The sequence below is a fragment of the Stegostoma tigrinum genome, chromosome 23, assembly GCF_030684315.1.
Source record: "Stegostoma tigrinum isolate sSteTig4 chromosome 23, sSteTig4.hap1, whole genome shotgun sequence".
NCBI classification, from domain to species: Eukaryota; Metazoa; Chordata; class Chondrichthyes; order Orectolobiformes; family Stegostomatidae; genus Stegostoma; species Stegostoma tigrinum.
The window spans coordinates 54,411,219-54,432,024 of NC_081376.1; the positions used below are offsets into that span (position 1 = coordinate 54,411,219).

General features: G+C 43.8%; 2 protein-coding genes across 4 annotated transcripts in view; both read right to left on the reverse strand.

Moving 5' to 3' along the window:
* clec19a (C-type lectin domain containing 19A) overlaps positions 1-7,871 on the reverse strand; it is a 117,323-nt gene extending 109,452 nt beyond the window's left edge. For both annotated transcript variants that reach the window (XM_059654200.1, XM_048551676.1), the window contains exon 1: positions 7,726-7,871. In XM_059654200.1, the coding sequence (XP_059510183.1) occupies positions 7,726-7,816 (91 nt within the window). In that variant the 5' untranslated portion in view covers positions 7,817-7,871. The remainder of the gene's footprint in view (positions 1-7,725) is intronic.
* A 10,306-nt stretch (positions 7,872-18,177) lies between these two features.
* The window catches only part of syt17 (synaptotagmin XVII), an 81,136-nt gene continuing 78,507 nt past the window's right edge, over positions 18,178-20,806 (reverse strand). For both annotated transcript variants that reach the window (XM_059654202.1, XM_059654201.1), the window contains exon 8: positions 18,178-19,203. In XM_059654202.1, the coding sequence (XP_059510185.1) occupies positions 19,007-19,203 (197 nt within the window). In that variant the 3' untranslated portion in view covers positions 18,178-19,006. The remainder of the gene's footprint in view (positions 19,204-20,806) is intronic.

Genomic DNA, 20,806 nt, shown 5'->3' on the forward strand with positions numbered 1-20,806 from the left:
GAAGGTTGCAGGAACAGCAACTCATATTCCGCCTGGGAACCCTGCAGCCATATGGTATCAATGTGGACTTCACCAGTTTCAAAATCTCCCCTTCCCCTACTGCACCCCTAAACCAGCCCAGTTCATCCCTCCCCCCACTGCACCACACAACCAGCCCAGCTCTTCCCCCCCACCCACTGCATCCCAAAACCAGTCCAACCTGTCTCTGCCTCCCTAACCTGTTCTTCCTCTCACCCATCCCTTCCTCCCACCCCAAGCCGCACCCCCAGCTACCTACTAACCTCATCCCACCTCCTTGACCTGTCCGTCTTCCCTGGACTGACCTATCCCCTCCCTACCTCCCCACCTACACTCTCTCCACCTATCTTCTTTACTCTCCATCTTCGGTCCGCCTCCCCCTCTCTCCCTATTTATTCCAGTTCCCTCCCCCCATCCCCCTCTCTGATGAAGGGTCTAGGCCCGAAACGTCAGCTTTTGTGCTCCTGAGATGCTGCTTGGCCTGCTGTGTTCATCCAGCCTCACATTTTATTATCTTGGAATCTCCAGCATCTGCAGTTCCCATTATCTCTGCATTACCTCACACTTGTCCACATTAAACTCCATTTGCCACCTCTCAGCCCAGCTCTGCAGCTTATCTATGTCTCTCTGTAACCTACAGCATACTTCGTCACTATCCACAACTCCACCGACCTTAGTGTCGTCTGCAAATTTACTAACCCATCCTTCTACGCCCTCATCCAGGTCATTTATAAAAATGACAAACAGCAGTGGATCCAACACTTACCCTTGGGGTACACCACTAGTAACTGGTCTCCAGGATGAACATTTCCCATCAACTACCACCCTCTGTCTTCTTTCCGCAAGCCAATTTCTGATCCAAACTGCTATATCTCCCACAATTCCATTCCTCCGCATCTTGTACAATGGCCTATTGTGGGGAACCTTATCGAATGCCTTGCTGAAATCCATATACACCACATCAACCGGTTTACTCTCATCTACCTGTTTGGCCACCTTCTCAAAGAACTCAATAAGGTTTGTGAGGCACGACCTTCCCTTCACAAAACCGTGCTGACTATCCCTAATCAATTTATTCTTTTCTAGATGATTATGAATCCTATCCCTTATAACCTTTTCCAACACTATTTTGGAAATATATCGCTGTTTATTTTCTGTCTCTGGGACAAAATCCTGCAAATTCTCTTCCTGAGGGCATTGGAGTCAATCTACAACACATGCACTGTAGATGACTGCTCAGAGTTTGCAAATTCTCTCCATGTCATAGTCATACAGTCACACAAGGTCCAACCAGTCCATGCCAGCCATAATCTCAGTCTAAACTAGTCCCATCTGCCTGCCCCTGGCCTGTATCCCTGCAAACCTTTCCTATTCATGTACTTATCCAAATGTCTTTTAACCATTGTAACTGTACCCACATCCACCACTTCATCAGGAAGTTCATTCCACACACAAACCACCCCTTGTGTAAAAAATTTGATTCTTATGTCATTTTTAAATCTCTCTCCTCTCGCCTTAAAAATGTGTCTCCAGTCTGGAATTCCCCATCTTAGCAAAAAGACAATTACCATTAACTGTATCTCTACCTCTCATTATTCTATAAACCTCTGTCAAGTCACCTTTCAGCCTCCTACGCCCCAGTGAAACAAATCCCAGCCTATCCAACCTTTGTTTATAACTCAAACCTTCCATATCTGGCAACATCCTTGTAAATCTCTTCTGAACCCTCTCCAGCTTGTTAATATCCTTCCTTTAACTGGGCAGCCAGAGCTGGACACTGTATTCCGGAAGAGGCCTCATCAAGGTCCTGTACAACCACAACATGACTTCCAATACCTCGACTCAAAGGGCTGAGCAATGAAGGCAAGTGTGCCAAATGCTTTTTTAATTGCTCTGTCTACATGTGATGTAAACTTTAAAGAATTATATACCTGCACCTCTAGGTCCCTCTGTTCTACAACACCACCCATAGCCCCGCCATTAATTGTATAAGCTCTACCCTTGTTTGTTATACCAAAATACGATACCAACTTTGATCCACATTGAACTCCTTCTGCCATTTTTCAGCCCGTTGACCCATTTGATCAAGATCCCTTTGTAATCTCAGAAAACCTTCTCCACTGTCCACAATGTCACCAATTTCAGTGTCACCCACAAACTTACTGACCATGCCTTCTAGGTTCTCATCCAAATCATTTATATAAATGATAAACAAAAGAGGACCCAGTACCAATCCCTATGGAACGCCGCTGATGACAGACCTCCAGCCTGAAAGGCAACCCTCCACCGTTACTCTGCCTCCTGTCATTAAGCCAATTATGTATCCAATTGTAGATGGCGCAAGTGTCGGAGGATGATGTGTTGAATCCAGAGGTTGGTGAGGACTAGGGGGGATTCTCTGTTGGTGGTTATTGTGGGGACGGGGTGTGAGGAATGAGGTGTGGGAAATGCGGGAGACGCGGTCAAGGGCGTTCTCAACCCTTAATCCCATGTGGCCTGACTTTACTGATTAGTCTACCATGCAGAACCTTGTCAAAGGCTTCACAAAAATCCAAACAAACAACATCTACTACTCTGCTATCATCAATGTTTTGGTAACTTCCTCAAAAAATCTCAAGTTTGTGAGACATGATTTTCTTTGCATAAACCATGATGTCTATCCCTAATCAAATTTTGTCCCTTTAAATGTCCATGAATCCTATCTTTTATAATTACCCCCAACAATTTACCCACAACCAAATTCATACTCACAGGTCTGTAATTCCATGGTTTCTCCTTACAACCTTTATTAAACAAAGCTATAACATTAGCCACCTTACAGTCATCACCCTCCTCACCTGTGGTTATAGATGATGCAAGTATTATTGCAAGGGATCTCATAATTTTCTCTCAAACTTTCCACAACAGTCTGGGATACATTAGATCAGTTCCCGGAGATTTATCTACCTTCATATTCTCTGAAATCTCCCAAACTTCCACTTGTGTCATGTGAACTGTTTTAAAACATTACCTTCTTGAAAAAATGCCATCCCCTATTGCCAATTCCTTCGCCTCCGCCGCCTCTGCTCCCAGGATGAGGCATTCCACTCCCGTACATCCCAGATGTCCTCGTTCCTCAAGGGCCGCAACTCCCCCCCACCCTCCCCATCACCGCGGTGGTTGAGAACGCCCTTGACCACGTCTCCCGCATTTCCCGCACCTCATCCCTCACACCCCGCCCCCGCAATAACCGCCAAAAGAGAATCCCCCCTAGTCCTCACATACCACCCCACCAACCTCTAGATACAACGCATCATCCTCCAACACTTGCGCCGTCTACAATCCGACCCCACCACTAAAGACATTTTTCCATCCCCACCCCTGTCTGCCTTCTGGAGAAACTACTCTTTCCACGACTCCCTTGTCCGCTTCACACTCCCCTCCAACCCCACCACACCCGGCACCTTCCCCTGCAACCACAGGAAGTGCTACACTTGCCCCCACACCTCACCCCCATCCCAGGCCCCAAGATGACTTTCCATGTTAAGCAGATGTTCACCTGCACACCTGCCAATGTGGCATACTGTATCCATTGTACCCGGTGGGGCTTCCTCTACATTGGGGAAACCGAGCAGAAGCTTGGGGACCGCTTTGCAGAACACCTCTGCTCAGTTCGCAATAAACAACTGCACCTCCCAGTCGCGAACCATTTTAACTCCCCTCCCGTTCCTTAGACGACATGTCCATCCTGGGCCTCCTGCAGTGCCACAATGATGCCACCTGAAGGTTGCAGGAACAGCAACGCATATTCCACTTGGGAAGCCTGCAGCCCAATGGTATCAATGTGGGTTTCACAAGCTTCAAAATATCCCCTCCCCTACTGCATCCCAAAAACAGCCCAGCTCATCCCTGCCTCCCTAACCTGTTCTTCCTCTCACCTATCCCCTCCTCCCACCTCAAGCCGCACCACCATTTCCTACACACTAACCTCATCCCACCCCCTTGACCTGTCCTTTCTCCCTGGTCTGACCTATCCCCTCCCTACCTCCCCACCTATTCTCTCCTCTCCATCTATCTTCTCCTCTATCCATCTTCAGTCCGCCTCCCCCTCTCTCCCTATTTATTTCAGAATCCTCTCCTCATTCCCCTTTTCTGATGAAGGGTCTAGGCCCGAAACATCAGCTTTTGTGCTCCTGAGATGCTGCTTGGCCTGCTGTGTTCATCCAGCTCTACAACTTGTTATTTTGGATTCTCTAGCATCTGCAGTTCCCAATATCTCTGATCACAATTTGTTTCTGCATATTCTCTAGATGCCATTTCTTTTTCTACAGTAAAAACTAACCATGTGGGTTTCTCCGGGTGCTCCAGTTTCCTCCCACAGTCCAGAGATGTGCAGGTTGGGTGGATTGGCCATGCTAAATTGTCCATCATGTCCAGGGATGTGCAGACTAGGTGGATTAGTCATGAGAAATGCAGGTTTACAGGGATAGGATGGGGGCTGGGTCTGGCTTGTATACTCTTCAGGATGTTGGTGTGGACTTGATGGGCCGAATGGCCTGATTTCACACTGTAGGAATTCTATGATTCTATGCAGTGCTTCAGGAAGGCAGCTCACCACCATTTTCTCAAGGAGTCACTGGGATGGTCAACAAAAGCTGACACAGTGAGAGATTCCCATACCCACTAATGATATAAACAAAGTGCCCAATCATAACAGTATTTACAGAGGGCATATTTAAATTCTCTCCATGTAAATAATCCTTCATCATGTCCCCTGTAAATGTCAGAGCTCTAATTTAAAGTTCATGTTGCTGTCGTTCTGCATTTCCTCATCCAAGCAAATGGTTCCTCCGTATCATGGCTATTCAATTCTAATATATCCACAAACACTGCAATTCAATTACTTCTCAAACTTCAAACTACATGCAGAACACATCTGTGGTACCTGTCTGCATAACTTAGTCCTTTAAATCCTAACCATATTGTGAAAAATCTGCACTGTTCCCCCAGTACCCGGGATGATTAGTCCCCTAGCCACTGCAATACAGCAAGGTGAGATCACATGGAAGGGAGAACTAGCCATTTGGATACAGAACTGGCTCAAAGGTAGGATGCAGAGGATAATGGTGGAGGGTTGCTTTTTGGATTGGACACCTGTGACCAGCAACATGCCACAGGGATCAGTGCTGGGTCCACTGCTTTTCATCATTTACATAAAGGATTTGGATGTGAATACAGGAGGTATGGTTAGTAAATTTGCAGATGACACCAAAATTGGACATATAGTGGGCAGCGAAGAAGGTTACCTCAGAATACAACAGGATTGTGATCAGACAGGCCAATGGGTCAAGGAGTTGCAGATGGAGCTTAATTTAGGCAAATGCGAGGTGCTACATTTTGGAAAGGCAAATCAGGACAGGATTTATACACTTAATGGTAAGGTCCTGAGAAGTGTTACTGAACAAAGCAACCTTGGAGTGCAGGTTCATTGTGGAGTGGAGTCGCAGGTAGACAGAGCAGTGAAGGCAGCGGTTGGTATGCTTGCCTTTATTGGTCAGTGCACTGAGTATAGGATTTGGGAGGGTCATGTTGCAGCTGTTCAGGACATTGGTTAGGCCACTATTGCAATACTGCATGCTGTTCTGGTCTCCCTGCTGCAGGAAGGAAGTTGTGAAACTAGAAAGAGTTCAGGAAAGATTTACAAGGAGGTTGCCAGGTTCAGAGGGTTTGAGCTAAAGGAAAGGCTGAATAGGCTGCGGCCATTTTCCTTGGACCATCCAAGGCTGAGGGGTAGCGTTATAGAGGTTTATAAAATCATGAGGGGCATGGATAGGGTAAATAGGCAAGGTGTTTTCCCCCAGGGTGGGGGAATCCAAAGCTATGGGACATAAGTTTAAGGTGAGAGGGGAAAGATTTTAAAGTGATCTAAGGGGCAAAATTTTCACACAGAGGGTGGTGCGTGTATGGAATGATCTGCCAGAGGAAGTGGTCGGGGCTGGTACAGTTACAACTTTTAAAAGGCATCTGGATGGGTACAGGAATAGGAAGGGGTTAGACAGATACGGGCCAAATGTTAGCAAATGGGGCTATTTTAAGATATTTGGTCAGCATGGATGAGTTGAACCGAAGGGTCTGTTTCCATGCTGTACAGCTCTATCACTCTATAAAATGCCCAGCCTGAGGGAGGCGATGACCTAGTGGTATTGCCACTGGACTAATCCAGAAACCCAGGTCATGTTCTGCAATTTTGGGTCAAATCCCACCAGGGCAGATAAAATTTCAATCATGGTGACACTGAAGCTGCTGTAGTTTGATGTTAAGGTCCATCGGGTTCGCTAACGTGCAGGTGGAAGTTCGACACGACCCATTGCCCACAGCTTGACAGATCCAAACAATCATCTGTTATTTACATCCTTCCAGGAGTACTTGTAATGCAGTGGTAGTGTTCCTGCCTCTGTGCCAGGAGGCCTGGGTCCAGGTCCTATCTGCTTTGGCAGTGTGTCTTAAGAGATCTGAACAGTTATCTCCATCCACTTTCAGGTCTGGTGCTCACCACAGGAGGCAGTAACCAAGGCCCTGACCACCTGAAATCCCCTTTCATAATAGTTACCCAAGTGAAACAGCCACCAATATCTCTCATTGATCAGATCATTCTTAGCAACATATTGTACTCAGTCATTCTGTCGCTCTGCACACATTCCAATAATTTCCCCACAATCTTATCATCATTTCATTTTTCTTCTATCAATTCTGAAAGAATGCAGTGATTGTCCCACTCAGTTCCTCAATCGGGAAAATCTGGATAATTTCAGCTCGCACACCTGTAGGGCTTTCTCATCTGGATATTGTAATATTTGTGGAGAAACTATTGAAGATTTTTCCATCGTTAATCCCATTACCTCCTTCATTTAAACATGTTGAATCCACTAAATACTTGCCTTTGACTTACACTGTAGACTTCATACATCTTTTAAGATAATGCAGTGGTTTACATCGTACTAACTACATAGTCCAGCTCACTGCGATCAATTCTCATCTGTTGAACTTTTAAATCTCTAAAAACGGCAGAAATTAAGCAGCAACAGTTGTCATTAACGACAAGTCACCTTGCTGCGCCCAGATGTTGTTAAACCACTTTCTTGTGGGTATGGATATATTGATAAAGTGATCGGTGGCCCATAACCTCGCGGAATCGGTAAACATCTTGCACTCAAACCCGGGTCCAATGATGAAGAGAGGCTTTTTGGGGAAAGGAGTGAGATAGTCCAACCGCTGGGCAGGCACTCTGTGTAGATAGGGCAGACCCCCTCCACACGCTTCAAAAACAGTGATAATTGAAAGTTTGGAAAGTGTGCACCTTCAGCCGATATGTTGTTCACTAAATGGGAGCTGCATTCCAAGGAGAAAGATCTCACAGATATTTCCTCAGTTACTGACATTTTGAATGTCTGCATTAAACACTTTGCGAGGTTGCTGTCCGGCTTAAAGCTTTAGTTTTCATTTTATATGCTTTTTAGAAAGTAGAATTATGCAAATCGCGTATTATACATTTTAACTGAAAATTAAAAGTGAAAAACTTGATTTTACAATCTTATCTGAAATGTTTGCTTTGTAATGGTGCAACCTGTCAGCTTTTCTGTATTGCTGTGTACTAATCAAATTGTTTTTGAAGCTCGTTTTTGAAATCTCCTCAGAATGTTTGCAGAAAGTTCTTTTTGCTTCACTTACCTGGGCTGATCTGAATTTGTGTTGGGGGGACAGCTGCTGCAGAAACCAGCGCGAGAAGCAGGATCAGACACACTGTGCTTCTGCTGAACATTGTTACTGCACTTGGACTCGCTCCCACTCCCAGCTCACAGGCACAGAGCTCTCTCCTGCACCTCTCTCCTCTCTCTACTCTCAGCCACGCTGTCGCACCCCAAGCCTCGGCCAAGCCCTCCCTTTATGGAAATAAGACACGGCTCAAGAAGCTGCTTCTGTATGCTGAAAAAGGTCTGTTAAACTCGGCATAGAGAGAGAGAGATAACATATTGCTGAGGGTTTGGGTTAAGGGAATGCATATCTATTCTCTTCATAACTTTTATAATGTTTGAGCCCAGCTGAAAATAACCACTGTATTTGGGAATGATGACTGTAATTTAGAGTCAACAGGGAAATAATTTGTTGGAAAACTCTCTCATGGTGCCAGTGCAGTTGGTCAAATGGTTTCCTGTGCGGATCAATCAATGGAAAAAGCCTGGATGTGGAGGTGCTGGTGTCAGATTGGGTTGGACAAGGTCAGAGATCACACCGCACCAGGTTATAGTCCAGCAGGTTTATTTGAAAACACAAGCTTTATGAGCTCAGCTCCTTCCTCAGGCATAGTGTGAGAGGGTGAGTAAAAGACAGAATTCATAAGCGAGGGGAAGGGGGTTCTGAAATAAATAGGGAGGGGGAGGGGGATTGGAGATGGATAGAGGACAAGATAGGTGGAGAGGAGACAGACAAGTTAGATCTCCTGTATTCCCCTGCTGTGTTCATCCAGCTCCACACTTTGTTATCTCGGATTCTCCAGCATCTGCAGCTCCCATTATCTCTGATACAATGTTAACCTCACTGCGAAGCCTCTCCTAAAGATGCCTAACCTGAAGAAGTTACCCTCCTCCCTCGGGACAAACCTCAGGAGATCTAACTTGTCTGTCTCCTCTCCACCTATCTTCTCCTCTATCCATCCATCTGCCTCCCCCTCTCTCCCTATTTATTTCAGAGCCATCTCTCCCTCCCTCTTTTCTGATGAAGGGTCTAGGCCCGAAATGTCAGCTTTTGTGCTCCTGAGATGCTGCTTGGCCTGCTGTGTTCATCCAGCCCCACACTTTGTTATCTCGGATTCTCCGGCATCTGCAGTTCCTATTATCACATGAGTATCTGCCGTGCACGTGGTGGGTGGTGTTGCCACGTGTGATGGTAGTGTCCATGTCGATGATCTGACATGTCTTACAGAGGTTACCATGACAGGGCTGTATAGTGTTGGGGTCGATGTTGTCCTGAAGGCTGGGTACTTTACTGTGAACACTGGGCTGTTTAAGGTTTGGCAGTTGTTAGAAGGTGAGAAGTGGAGGTGTGGGGAAGATCTTGGCGAATTGCTCATCGTCATTAATAATGTGTTGAAAGCAGCAAAGAACATGGTCTAGTTTCTCCGCTCCTGGGAAATACTGGATGATGGACCGTAATCTACCTCATGTCTGTCTTCTGATTTAAAAGGGACCTGAGGGGCAAATTTTGCACACAGAAGGTGGTGTGTGTATGGAATGAGCTGCCAGAGGAAGTGGTGGAGGCTGGTACAATTACAACATTTAAAAGGCATCTGGATGGGCATATGAATAGGAAGGGGTTACAGGGATATGGGCCAAATGCTGGCAAATGGGACTAGATTTATCTAGGCTGTCTGGTCAGCATGGACGAGTTGGACCGAAGGTTCTGTTTCTGTGCTGTACAGCTCTAGGACTCTATGAGAATAGTAGAGAATTGACTGTATAAAGGAGCTAGATACAATCCAGACCCTGTGACAGAGGAAGGACTGAAGTCTCTGGAGCTGTTGAATTTGACAAGGAATTGAGTAGATTGCATATCCTTAAAGTTTACAAGCCACTGGGCTGAGGTCCAGGATACTGAGGGAAATGACAATGGAAAGGGTAGAGACACTGATCATAACTTCTTGGTCTTCCTTAGATGGTGCCGGGGATTGGAGAATTGCAAACGTACTTCCATTTAACAACAGTGTGAAGATAAACTTTGCAACTATAGTCCAATCAGTCTTACTTTGGTGGTGGAGAAATGTTTAAGAACAATAATTCAGGACAAAACTAACAAAACTTGTTACGAGGGAAAACGCAGATTCACTAAGGAAAGTGGCATTTAAATGCAGTCTCTTAATTTTGACTGCAAGAACACAAACAGAGAAAATAAAGGCCATTGGGGCATAACATGACATAAAAACATGGCCACATGATCAGAAAGTGTTGGGTCAAGGGAATTAACTTCAGTTCTCCATGCTTCTCAGCATTTTCTGATTTTTAATTCAATTTACAAGTGAACTAATTGCAGAGGGATGAGAATACACAGGAGCAAGATGAAAGAAAGCAGAGAGTTTCATTTTTTAATCAGACTCCAAAGGAAACAAGTTGCAAGTAATTTGTTGAGCAGGAAATAAATTGTAAAAGTGTCCTGAAGTCCCCTGGTGAGCTGCATGCTGTGGCCACACCAACTTTCATCAGAGACATAAAACCAAACTTTATTATAATGATTGACTTGACAGCTAATCTACAATCATTAAACCAATGCTGAATATTGAGGGGTTTCTTTTAGCTGCAGTGAAAGGCTTTTGCTTTCCTTAATTTGATGATGATTCTCTTTCCAATCTCCTGAGTGCCTACATCAAAAAAACATGAAGAATATTTCGACAGTCAATCAATCAGGGATTGCATAAATACATTGAAATATACTCGCTGCATATCAGGGAAATTGGAAGCCTATTCAAAATCACATTTGTTGTTAGTTGTAATCAATCTTCCTAAAGAAAGTCCCTACTTCTCTTTAATTTCAAGCTTTTTGCACAAAGCATTTTGTTTCAAAAATGCATCTGATCAAAAAAAAGTGATTGGAATGTTTTGCATTTCAGTTCAATCGGTTCCAAACAGGATCATTAAAATTACTGACGGAAGTGGTCATGAAAGATGAAGGGAGTAGGGTCAACTTTAAGATTGTATCAATGCTCATTCTTAATAAGTGCTTCCACATTGAGTTTCACTGATTGTGGATTGTGCAGGACAGGAGAAAAAAAAAGTTAAATAAAGGAATGGCTGCAAAAAATCTTTAATTTGAAACAAAGTGGAACATGCTGAATATTAGCAACAGTAGATTTGCAACTGGGAAAAAGAATAAAGGAGGTTGTGTTCAGAAGAAGAGATAATGGGAACTGCAGATGCTGGAGAATCCAAGATAACATAGACCCTTGGGTCTAGTCCTGAAACATCAGCTTTTGTGCTCCTAAGATGCTGTGTGGCCTGCTGTGCTCATCCAGCCCCACACTTTGTTATCTTGTGTTCAGAAGAAAGTGTGCATCCGAAATGTCCTTCCTACTCAGAGGTGCTGTCATGCTGCTATATAATGCCAGCATTAACCAGCACAAAACAGCAGCTCTTCCAAGCACAAGGTTCGTGAATTCTTTAGTCAGCCACAGGTAACAAATGCAAGTTTAAAAACACTATAATTCAACAGCGCACAAGGAACATGAACAATACCACATATTTGCAAAACAAAAGGAAGAGCCTTTCTAAAGTAAAAGCTCTTCTTTGGGACAAAACCTGGAAGAAGTCACTTAATTAGAACAAAAGCAGACATTTGTCCAGAAACCATTCAAGGGAACTCACCATTACAAATGTTAATGAGAGACTCTTCCACCCTTATTTGACAAAGAGCATGTATTTGTCATTTGCAAGTAACAGGTAATGCTAGGGGCTGGCTCCATTCCCAGTTCAGCAGAGATTCCCAGGAAGGTTTTTCCTTACCTGAGACATGGTGACCCTTAGGTTAGACGCCATCAGTTGTCCCTCTCTAATGAGCTGGTTGGGCTATAGTAACGTCCCTTTACCCAAACAACCATCCATTCCAATACACTTTACATCATTGCATCTGCTTCTTTGAAGGGAGAAAATACATTGCATGGCATTTTCTCTTGAAAATAATTCCCTGTTGACAATAAATAGAACCTCCTGTGTTATGTGTGCTCACAGTCATAAGCATGTTCAACTGCTCAGTCTCATCTCATACACACACACAAACTCAACCTCACTCACACATAAATTTACACTCATTTACATTCTGTTTCTCATTCAAATGCAATTTGCTGCATCCTCTGCACCAACTCATTTCCTGAAAACTGTCCTACATGCTTTCCTGGCTTCAAGTCTCTCCAAGGGGGTAAGGTTCTTTAAGAGGGTCCCAAGAAGATTCACCAGAATGGCTCCAGGAATGTGTAGAGGTGCCAGTGCTGGACTGGGGTGGACAAGGCCAGATTTGTCAACATTTTGTAAGTCTCTATGAGATTCCCTCCATATTGTTCCAAACTCTAATGAAAACAATCCCAACCCGGTCAATCTGTCCTCGTACGACAGACCCACCATCACTGGAATCAGCCTGGTAAACCCTTCGCCGTGCTCCCTCGAGAGCAAGAGCATCTTTCCTCAGGATCCCAAAATTATACAAAATATTCCAGGAGTGGCCTTACCAAGGCCCTGTGTAACTGCAACAACACATCCCTGCTCCTGTACTTGAAACCTCTCACAATGAAGGCCAATATACCATTTAACTTCTTTGCCACCTGCTGCACCTGCATACTTACCTTCAGCGACTGGTGCACAAGGACACCCAGCTCCCACTGCACACTCCCCCCTCCCAATTTACAGTCATTAACGATGGTCCCCATGGTGAGTGTGTCCAGAACCGGTGGTCACAGTCTGAGGATGCGGGGTAGATGATTAGGACGGACTTGAGGAGACATTTCTTCACCCATAGAGTGGTGCGCCTGTGGAATTCATTACCACAGGAAGTAGTTGATGCCAAAACATTGAATGTATTCAGGAGGTGACTAGATATAGCCTCTGGGGCGAATGGGATCAAAGGTTATGGGGAGAAAGCTGGATTTGGCTGTTGAGTTGGACGATCAGCCACGATTATGAAGCAGGCCCGAAGGGCTGAATGGCCTCCTCCTGCTCCTATCTTCTATGTTTCTATGTCAGAAATCACACAACAGCAAGTTATAGTCCAACAGGTTTATTTGTAATCACAAGCTTTTGGTGCACAGCCCCTTCATCAGGTGAAGCGAGAAAGAAGAACACAGAGCACAGAATTTCTCAGTAAATGATCAAAGGGTCACACCATTTATGAGGCTGAAGTAAATAAACCTAAAATGCTGTTAAATCTTTAATCAGTTAGAAAGTTTTAATTGCTTAATATGTTTGTGTAAATACTGGAATTTCTTTCATATCACTGCCCCGAGAGAACGAAAGGTCTTATCAGTGTAAGGAAGAGGTGACATTTTAGGTCAGACAATGCATTTTAGGTGTGGGACCTTGTTTAGAATCTGTTTGTGTTTTGGTTTGGAGTCAGACTGGTTTTATTTCTAAAGTAGGAATTTATAAAATACTACATTGACTGACTGTCTGTGAATTGTGTGCTTTTTGAATAAAATAGCTTGTTTCTGCAAATACAAATTCACCTCATAGATATGTGTGTGGAGCAGAGGGGGGCTGCAGAGTCAGTATATGGGAGTGTGTGTGTGTGTGTGTGTGTGTGTGTGTGTGTGTGTGTGTGTCTGTAGGTGTGTGTGTGTGTCTGAGATAACAAAGTGTGGAGCTGGATGAACACAGCAGGCCAAGCAGCATCTTAGGAGCACACAAGCTGACGTTTCGGGCCTAGACCCTTCATCAGAAAGTTTGGTGCTCCCCTGATGCTGCTTGGCCTGCTGTGTTCATCCAGCTCCACACTTTGTTATCTTGATTCTCCGGCATCTGCAGTTCCCATTATCTCTGTGTGTGCATCTGCGTGTGTTTGTGACAGAGAGAGAGGGTTTGTGTGTGTGTGTGTGTGTGTGTGTGTGTGTGTGTGTGAGAGGGTGTGTGCGTGTGTGTGTGAGAGAGGGTGTGTGTGTGTGTGTGAGAGAGGGTGTGTGCATGTGTGTGTGTATATGTGAGTGTGTATATGTGTGAGAGAGTGGGTGTGTGTGTATACGTGAGTGTGAGAAAGGGTGTGTGTGTGTGTGTGTGTGTGTGTGTGTGTGTGAGAGAGAGAGAGAATGTGTGTCTGACCTAAAATATCACCCCTTCCTTACACTGATAAAACCTTTAGTTCTCTCAGGGCAGTGATATGAAAGAAATTCAGGGATTTACATGTACAAATTAATCAATTAAAACCTTCTAGCTAATTAAAGATTTAACAACATCTTAGGTTTGGTTTAGTACATCCTCAGCAGTGGTGTGACCCTTTGATCTTTCACTTACAAACTCTGCGTCTGATAGTGCCTCTCTCGCTAACACCTGAAGAAGGAGGGAAGCTCCGAAAGCTTGTCATTTCAAATAAACCTGTTGGACTATAACCTGGTGTTGTGTGATTTCTGGCCTTGCCCAGGAATGAGGGATTTGAGCTAATTTGGAGAACCTGAGAGCTGTTTTGCCTACTCTCACAATCAGCTTTCTTCACACGTGGACATTCCTACGCTCACTGTTCCTCACTGACATCTGAATTTACAAACACTCTCACACATACACTCAATGATTCTCTCACATGGTAATGTTAATGCATCACCCTGGGGCTTCAATAATTAACAAGCTGTTGTGAAATTTAACACTTCAATAACTAAACACAGGATGCAGAACAGCATTTGTTACATCTACAAACCTAGTGACTCAAATTATGTTCCATCACCCCCTGAATTCAGAGCCTCATTCACAAAACTGAATATCTACCACTGACTCCGCTTGTGTCTTCGCTTATTTATGTAATTTACTGCAGCAACTCATCGAGATAAACTTTTGTTGAATATTTAAAAAGTCTGGAAGTAAGAGTTTAACAATGGCCATGAAATCATTGGTGATAATCAGAAAAATCCATCTTGTTCACTAATGCGCTTTAGGGTTTGAGCTTAAAGGAGACACTGGATAGGCTGGGGTTAAAATTGTTTCAGATATAGTAGGTACTGCAGATGCTGGAGAATCCGAGATAACAAAGTGTGAAGCTGGAAGAACCCAGCAGGCCAAGCAGCATCAGGGGAGCACAAAAGCTGACATTTCGGGCCTAGACCCTTCATCAGAAAAAAAGCTTTTTTTCTGATGAAGGGTCTAGGCCCGAAACGTCAGCTTTTGTGCCCCCCTGATGCTGCTTGGCCTGCTGTGTTCATCCAGCTTCACACTTTATTATCTCTGGACAGGCTGGGGCTCTTTTTCCTGGAGCCTAGGACGTTGAGGACTGACCTTGCAGAGGTTTATAAAATCATGAGGGACATACAGAAGGTGAACAGCAAGGGTCTTTTCCTTAAGGTAGGTGAGTTCAAAACGAGAGGGCACATTTTTAAGGTGAGAGGCGAAAGATTTAAAAGGGACCCGAAGGGGCATCTTTTCTACACAGAGGGTGGTTCATGTGTGGAATGATCTGCCAGAGAAAGTTTTAGATACAGGTATAGTTACAACATTTGAAGACATTTGGACAGGTACATGAATAGGAAAGGTTTAGAGGGATTTGGACTAAAAGCAGGCATATGGGACGAGTTTAATTTCGGAAACTTGGCCATCATGGACGAGTTGGGCCGAAGGGTCTGTTTCCATGCTGTATGCCTTTATGGACTCGACTTACCAACAAACCAACAATGGGAAAGACTTCCTGGTCCATCCGGTCCATTGTTCACAAATTAAATTCACACCCTGAAGACAAGTTTCAAAATCTGAGAAATTCCTTACTGACCCCATTAGATGATCAAAACCAGGCACAGTCACTTTGATTTTGACAATTCTATACTGTACCTACCTCTGGTTAATGGTGATCTCTGTCCCAACTCAATACAGACCCTGCTCTTGTTCAAGGGACGGAACCGAGTACAGTCCCTTACATAATCCAGCAACCTATTCTCTACAGAACTAACCAGCCCTAGAAAGTTAACCGAGATTGGGACTCCTGCGGTTTAAAGCATGATCCAGACCCTCATCTATTTCACTGAAACAATATGTCAGCTTGAGCACAACTTTTTCCTTTCAGCATTTTATACGGAAACACTCCCTTTGATCTTAACTTCCGAGACGGTCAAGAGGCAGAAACATTCTTGAAGACCTTGCGCAGTCCTCCAACATATCACTTCCATGAATATAACCTGTCCTGCACTGGAGCTTGATAGAATTCCTTCCTTGAAACCATGGTAATGGCACACAGACTGTGTGGCCTCCTGGGGAGGGTCCAGAGACCTTACAGAGACAACTAGAAGCAGACAGAATGTGTGACCATGACAATATTAGTTACAACCTGAGAACAAGCAAATATGTTTGTTATTTAATGAGTAAATCTGTCTGATATTCCAACTAGAAAAAAATGGATTTGAGGTCACTATTTCTCCCCATTTCCTTGTTTTCAGTTATAATTTAGTTTTTGGGGAGGAGAGCAGCTTACAGACTGACTTGGACATTTACCATACTGTAAGCATTGGAAACCGATTGTCTCCTGTGAGGATCACGCCCCAACAGGACGAGCACAGTGGAGTGCAACTGCCACATTTTGATCTGGATTCTTACAAACACAGAAACCCGGAAGAACAGACCCCTCAAGCCTGCTCTGCTTTTCAACCTGATCCTGGGCGATTCTCAATCTCAACATCACATTCCTGCTTTCTTCCCTTGGTACCTTTAAAATCTATAATTTATCAGGCTCCTTCTTGAATGTATGCAGTGACTCAGGATCCATGACCTTCTGTGGCAGAGAACTCCATAGGCTGACTACCCTCTGGGCGATGAAATGTTTCCTCATCTCTGTCTCAAGTGGTCAACCCCCATACCCCAGGACGGAGACCCTGGTTCCAAACTCCCCAGTCATAAGGCAGCATACTGTAATATTCAGGGCTATTAACAAGAATGCCTTCCTTGAATTTTGTGAAAATTTCAATAACATGTTCCTACTGAATCGAGTAAAACTGATAATTGCATGTGTGTCACTGCATTTCCTCTCATGAAAACTGACTGTGTGCTGACCCAGGCAGACACTTGGGTACAAGGGATGTTGGCTTGTGGAATGATTGAGATGAAGATGGCATTGTTGGGGATGACTTTTCAATGGTATGCAGATAGTCAAAAGCAAATATTCCATCTTTTCAGTATCCTGTGTGTTGACTTTGCAGAAATGAACCTAACTTTAGGAACTAAAATTGTCCACTGAATAATTATTCCCATTTATGGCTTTCTGTGGTTCCGAAGTAAGATTGTCATGAAAGAACTATTTAATGCAGAAACCATTTTCAAGTCAAAGCTAAACTGAGCTGTTCCAGTGACTCATTGCCATCTGTTTGATTTTACTCTTCATTTCTTGTGTTCACGAACATAAATAATGTTAATATGAGAGAAAATAGTTGTTTCTAGTTGACACTTAGCCGTGAAGTGTCATTGTCACCACCTAATGCTTTCGGTGATGCTGCTGAGAAGATGCTGGTGAGGAATGAGACTGGGAGAGAACAGACCCTTAGGGGAAGAGTCAGAGGGTGAAGGGAGGTTGCTGCAGGTGACTCTTCCTTTACATTCAAATTGTTTGGGATGCAATCAGTTTGGTGCAGTTGCAGGCAAGGTGTTACAGGAGGATTGTGTGGATCTGTAGATGAGGAAACAGCGACATTTCCTGCCCCAGGCTCCCAGCTAAAACTCAGGCTTTCATTTCCAAGGGCAATGCTGCTGGTCATTAGCTCCCAGTGACTCTGTGAGCAATTTCAGTTTCCCATCTGCTCACTCTCAGGTAAAATAAATCACTGTCCTCCTTGAACTGGTCTCACTTGACAAATTAATAACACCAAAACTTTGCCAACCTCATTTGAAGTCAATGACAAGTTTAATGTCTTCACATCTTAAAATGTGTTCTGTCAATTTTAAATTAAATATTTATTTGTCTAATTACTTAATTGAATTTATAATTGATGGATTATTACAGCTGCTTTATAGCATGCAGATACAGAGTGGCTCTCTTTTAAAGAGAGATAACTTCATTACGTTCCATTAAGAAATTACGAAGGCTCAACACTTTTGGCTTTACACTTGTAAATAGTTTTCTACCTTTAAAGTTTAGATTAAAAAATTATTTTTCTCATTATCCAATAATGAAGTCTTTGTTCGCAACCTTGTTTTAAAGTATTCCTTCACTAATTTCAAAACAGTATACTATCAACAGGAAGTTTAACTGCAATGAATATTTGTTTGCTGCCCATTATATTAAGTACATTATAACTTATGTCCAACACGTTATCACACGTGCCATACCTCATCTGAAGAAAGCTTTTCATTCCTCAGTGATATTGTGAACACATACCTCTGACATTCCCATTACTGCAATATTTCTGCTTGACTCATAATGGGCACAAATAGTTTCTTATCTAGCAGCAATACATGAAAAAATAAATACCGGATATCTCCACATTTGCTTTATTTGGAATATATACTTTGAGCCAAAACAATATGCTCTAAAATTGTGAATAAGCATCTATTAAAACACAGACAGCAATAGCTGTTACTGGCAACGTTCTGACTGGATAACTAGAATTACAGCCATACATCATTCTAGCTAAAGACTTGAACACTGTAGACCAATCAGACAAGACAGTCCTCGATAATGTATTGCATCGATGTACCATTCTACCCAAATGTCCCCATGTGAAGAGTACATGTGCTCAAAGTTCTGCACAACTTATGAAACAGCTCTATGGATCCCAATTCATCATTACAGAAATGTTGTGCTCAAATACCTACTTAGTACATGGGAATTATCAACTGCACACTTTAATTATTGATAAGCATGGTGGAATGACTTACAGCACTAGAGATATTACAGTCTTACCCAGATGACAACAGTAATCCTTCAAATATTGATGGTTTCCACAAACACGAACCCCATCAATAACATTCAAATTTAAGCTACTGAATGACTTACATCAAGAAAGCTCACATTGATCTTTTTAAGTTTGTAACAGGGACAGCCAAATTCATTTTCAATCAGATATCTTCAGTGTTTGTTACATGTAACAGCACAATATGTGTCTGAATGAATAATTTAGTCAGTGCTCCGAAATTAACCCACTAATACATTGGTTGGGTGCTGCAGAGTTTTGTTTCGAACACAACATGGTCAAAGACAAAGTCAGGGGAGTGATTCTCTCTGTCGAGGTACACGGGCCAATGCTGCCAGATGGTGCCAACACCAGCACGATTCAGCTTTGGTGGCTGTGGCACAGGGGATGCCATCACGTCACTTCCAGTGATGCAGAGGAGACGCGGTCACACTCTGACCGAGAACGCAGGCTGTGCCACTGGGCAGACGAGGTTCGGTGAACATTGAGCACGCGGCGCCAGTGACTGGACTCCGGGCCCCCTGTGGAGTACTGACCAATGACAATCCGGCCAACAAAATCATTGCTGCTTTTCATGTTGTGACCGTACACTGAAAAGGAAAGGGACAGTTAATATGGAAGATCTTAACACACAAAGAAACAGGCTGACATCAGCACAAGGAAAAATATCTTCACCCAGAGGGTGGGGGCATCTGGAACCCACAGCCTGTGAGGGTGGGAGAGACAGAAATCCCCATTGCGTGGATGAAGGGTTTAGATGTGCACTTGTGATAATAAGGCTTTGGACCAAGTGCTGGGAAATGTGAACAGAATAGTTAGGTGTGAAATATCACCACAGAGGCTGGTACCTGTCAACAAGTAACCCTTCATTCACACATAAACAGTCCTCGACTTTAGTACTGCCTCATGCAGAGACAGTTACCGGAGAGTCAGTATCTCTGATACTCACCCTTCTAATCAGTCAGCCAGGGCTCCCTGATTGGACCAGATTAACAGCCCCAATTAGGGAACTCATACTCAATCAGGTGCAGCTGGCTGACCTTGTCCCAGTCACTAAGAGGTGGCTGTTTCTGACCAGCACAGACTCACTGGGCTGAAGGGCCTTGCTCTGTGCTGTAGAATTCCATGAATCTATAACTTATACAAGGAGTAGCTTGTGACAGAGAATAACTGCTCCCAAGCCCACCCGCATAACCACAGAAGGTCCAGATATGGAATAACATTGAATTATTGTTTGGCAAGCAAAGTCAATATTGATTGTACAATTTGTCACTAATATTCAATCAGGTCAATTCCACCGTGTAATCATACAGTTAACTGTCACTTAACATCATTAGCAAAGATGCTCCAAGAAATTGTATTGATCCTGGATTTCTGCCAATTCTGAGACTCTGCAGTTGTCCTGGTCAGTCAGCTAAGCATCCCAGGTGGCGATTTCAGATCTAGCATTGCTGTAGATTCAAATTATTTCCGGTCCTAATGGAATAGCAATCACAACAAAACTTCAACTGCACTTACCTCTCATTATTGTCGCACTGAAACCCCTTTGGATGTAAGGGGTTTCTATTTAGCTACAACGCATTAGGGGCCGTGAGCAGCAGTAGGCCAGTGAGCCCTTGAGTCTGCACCGCCATTTAATACTGTAAAGGCTGATCTCATCTCGGCCTCAATCCTCTTTCCTGGATACCTCCCATAATCCCTTAACCCATTAATGATTAAAAATCTGTCTATCTCTTCAAATTTACTCAATATGCCAGCACCCACCATACTCTGGGGGAGTGAATTCCACAGATTCATGATCCCTTCAGAGAAGGGCCAATGTGTTCATGTGTGTGTGGAACTGCAGGAGATGGGCGAGGTCCTCAATTAATGTTTCTCCTCTGTGTTGACCATGGAGAAAGACATGAAGACTCGGGAACTTGGGGAAGTTAGTGGCGATATCTTCGGGACAATCCATAGCACAGTGGTAGAGGTGTTGGAAGTATTAGAGTGTATGAATATGGATATATCTCCTGGTCTTGACCAGGTATATCCAAGGACCCTGCAGGAGGCTAGAGAATAAATTGCAGGTTTCCTGGTTGATATATTTGCATCATCGTTAGCCACCGGTGAGATCCCGGAAGTCCGCAGGGTAGTGCATGCTGTGTCCTTATTCGAGAAGGGCTGCAAAGAGAAACCTGAGAATTATAGACC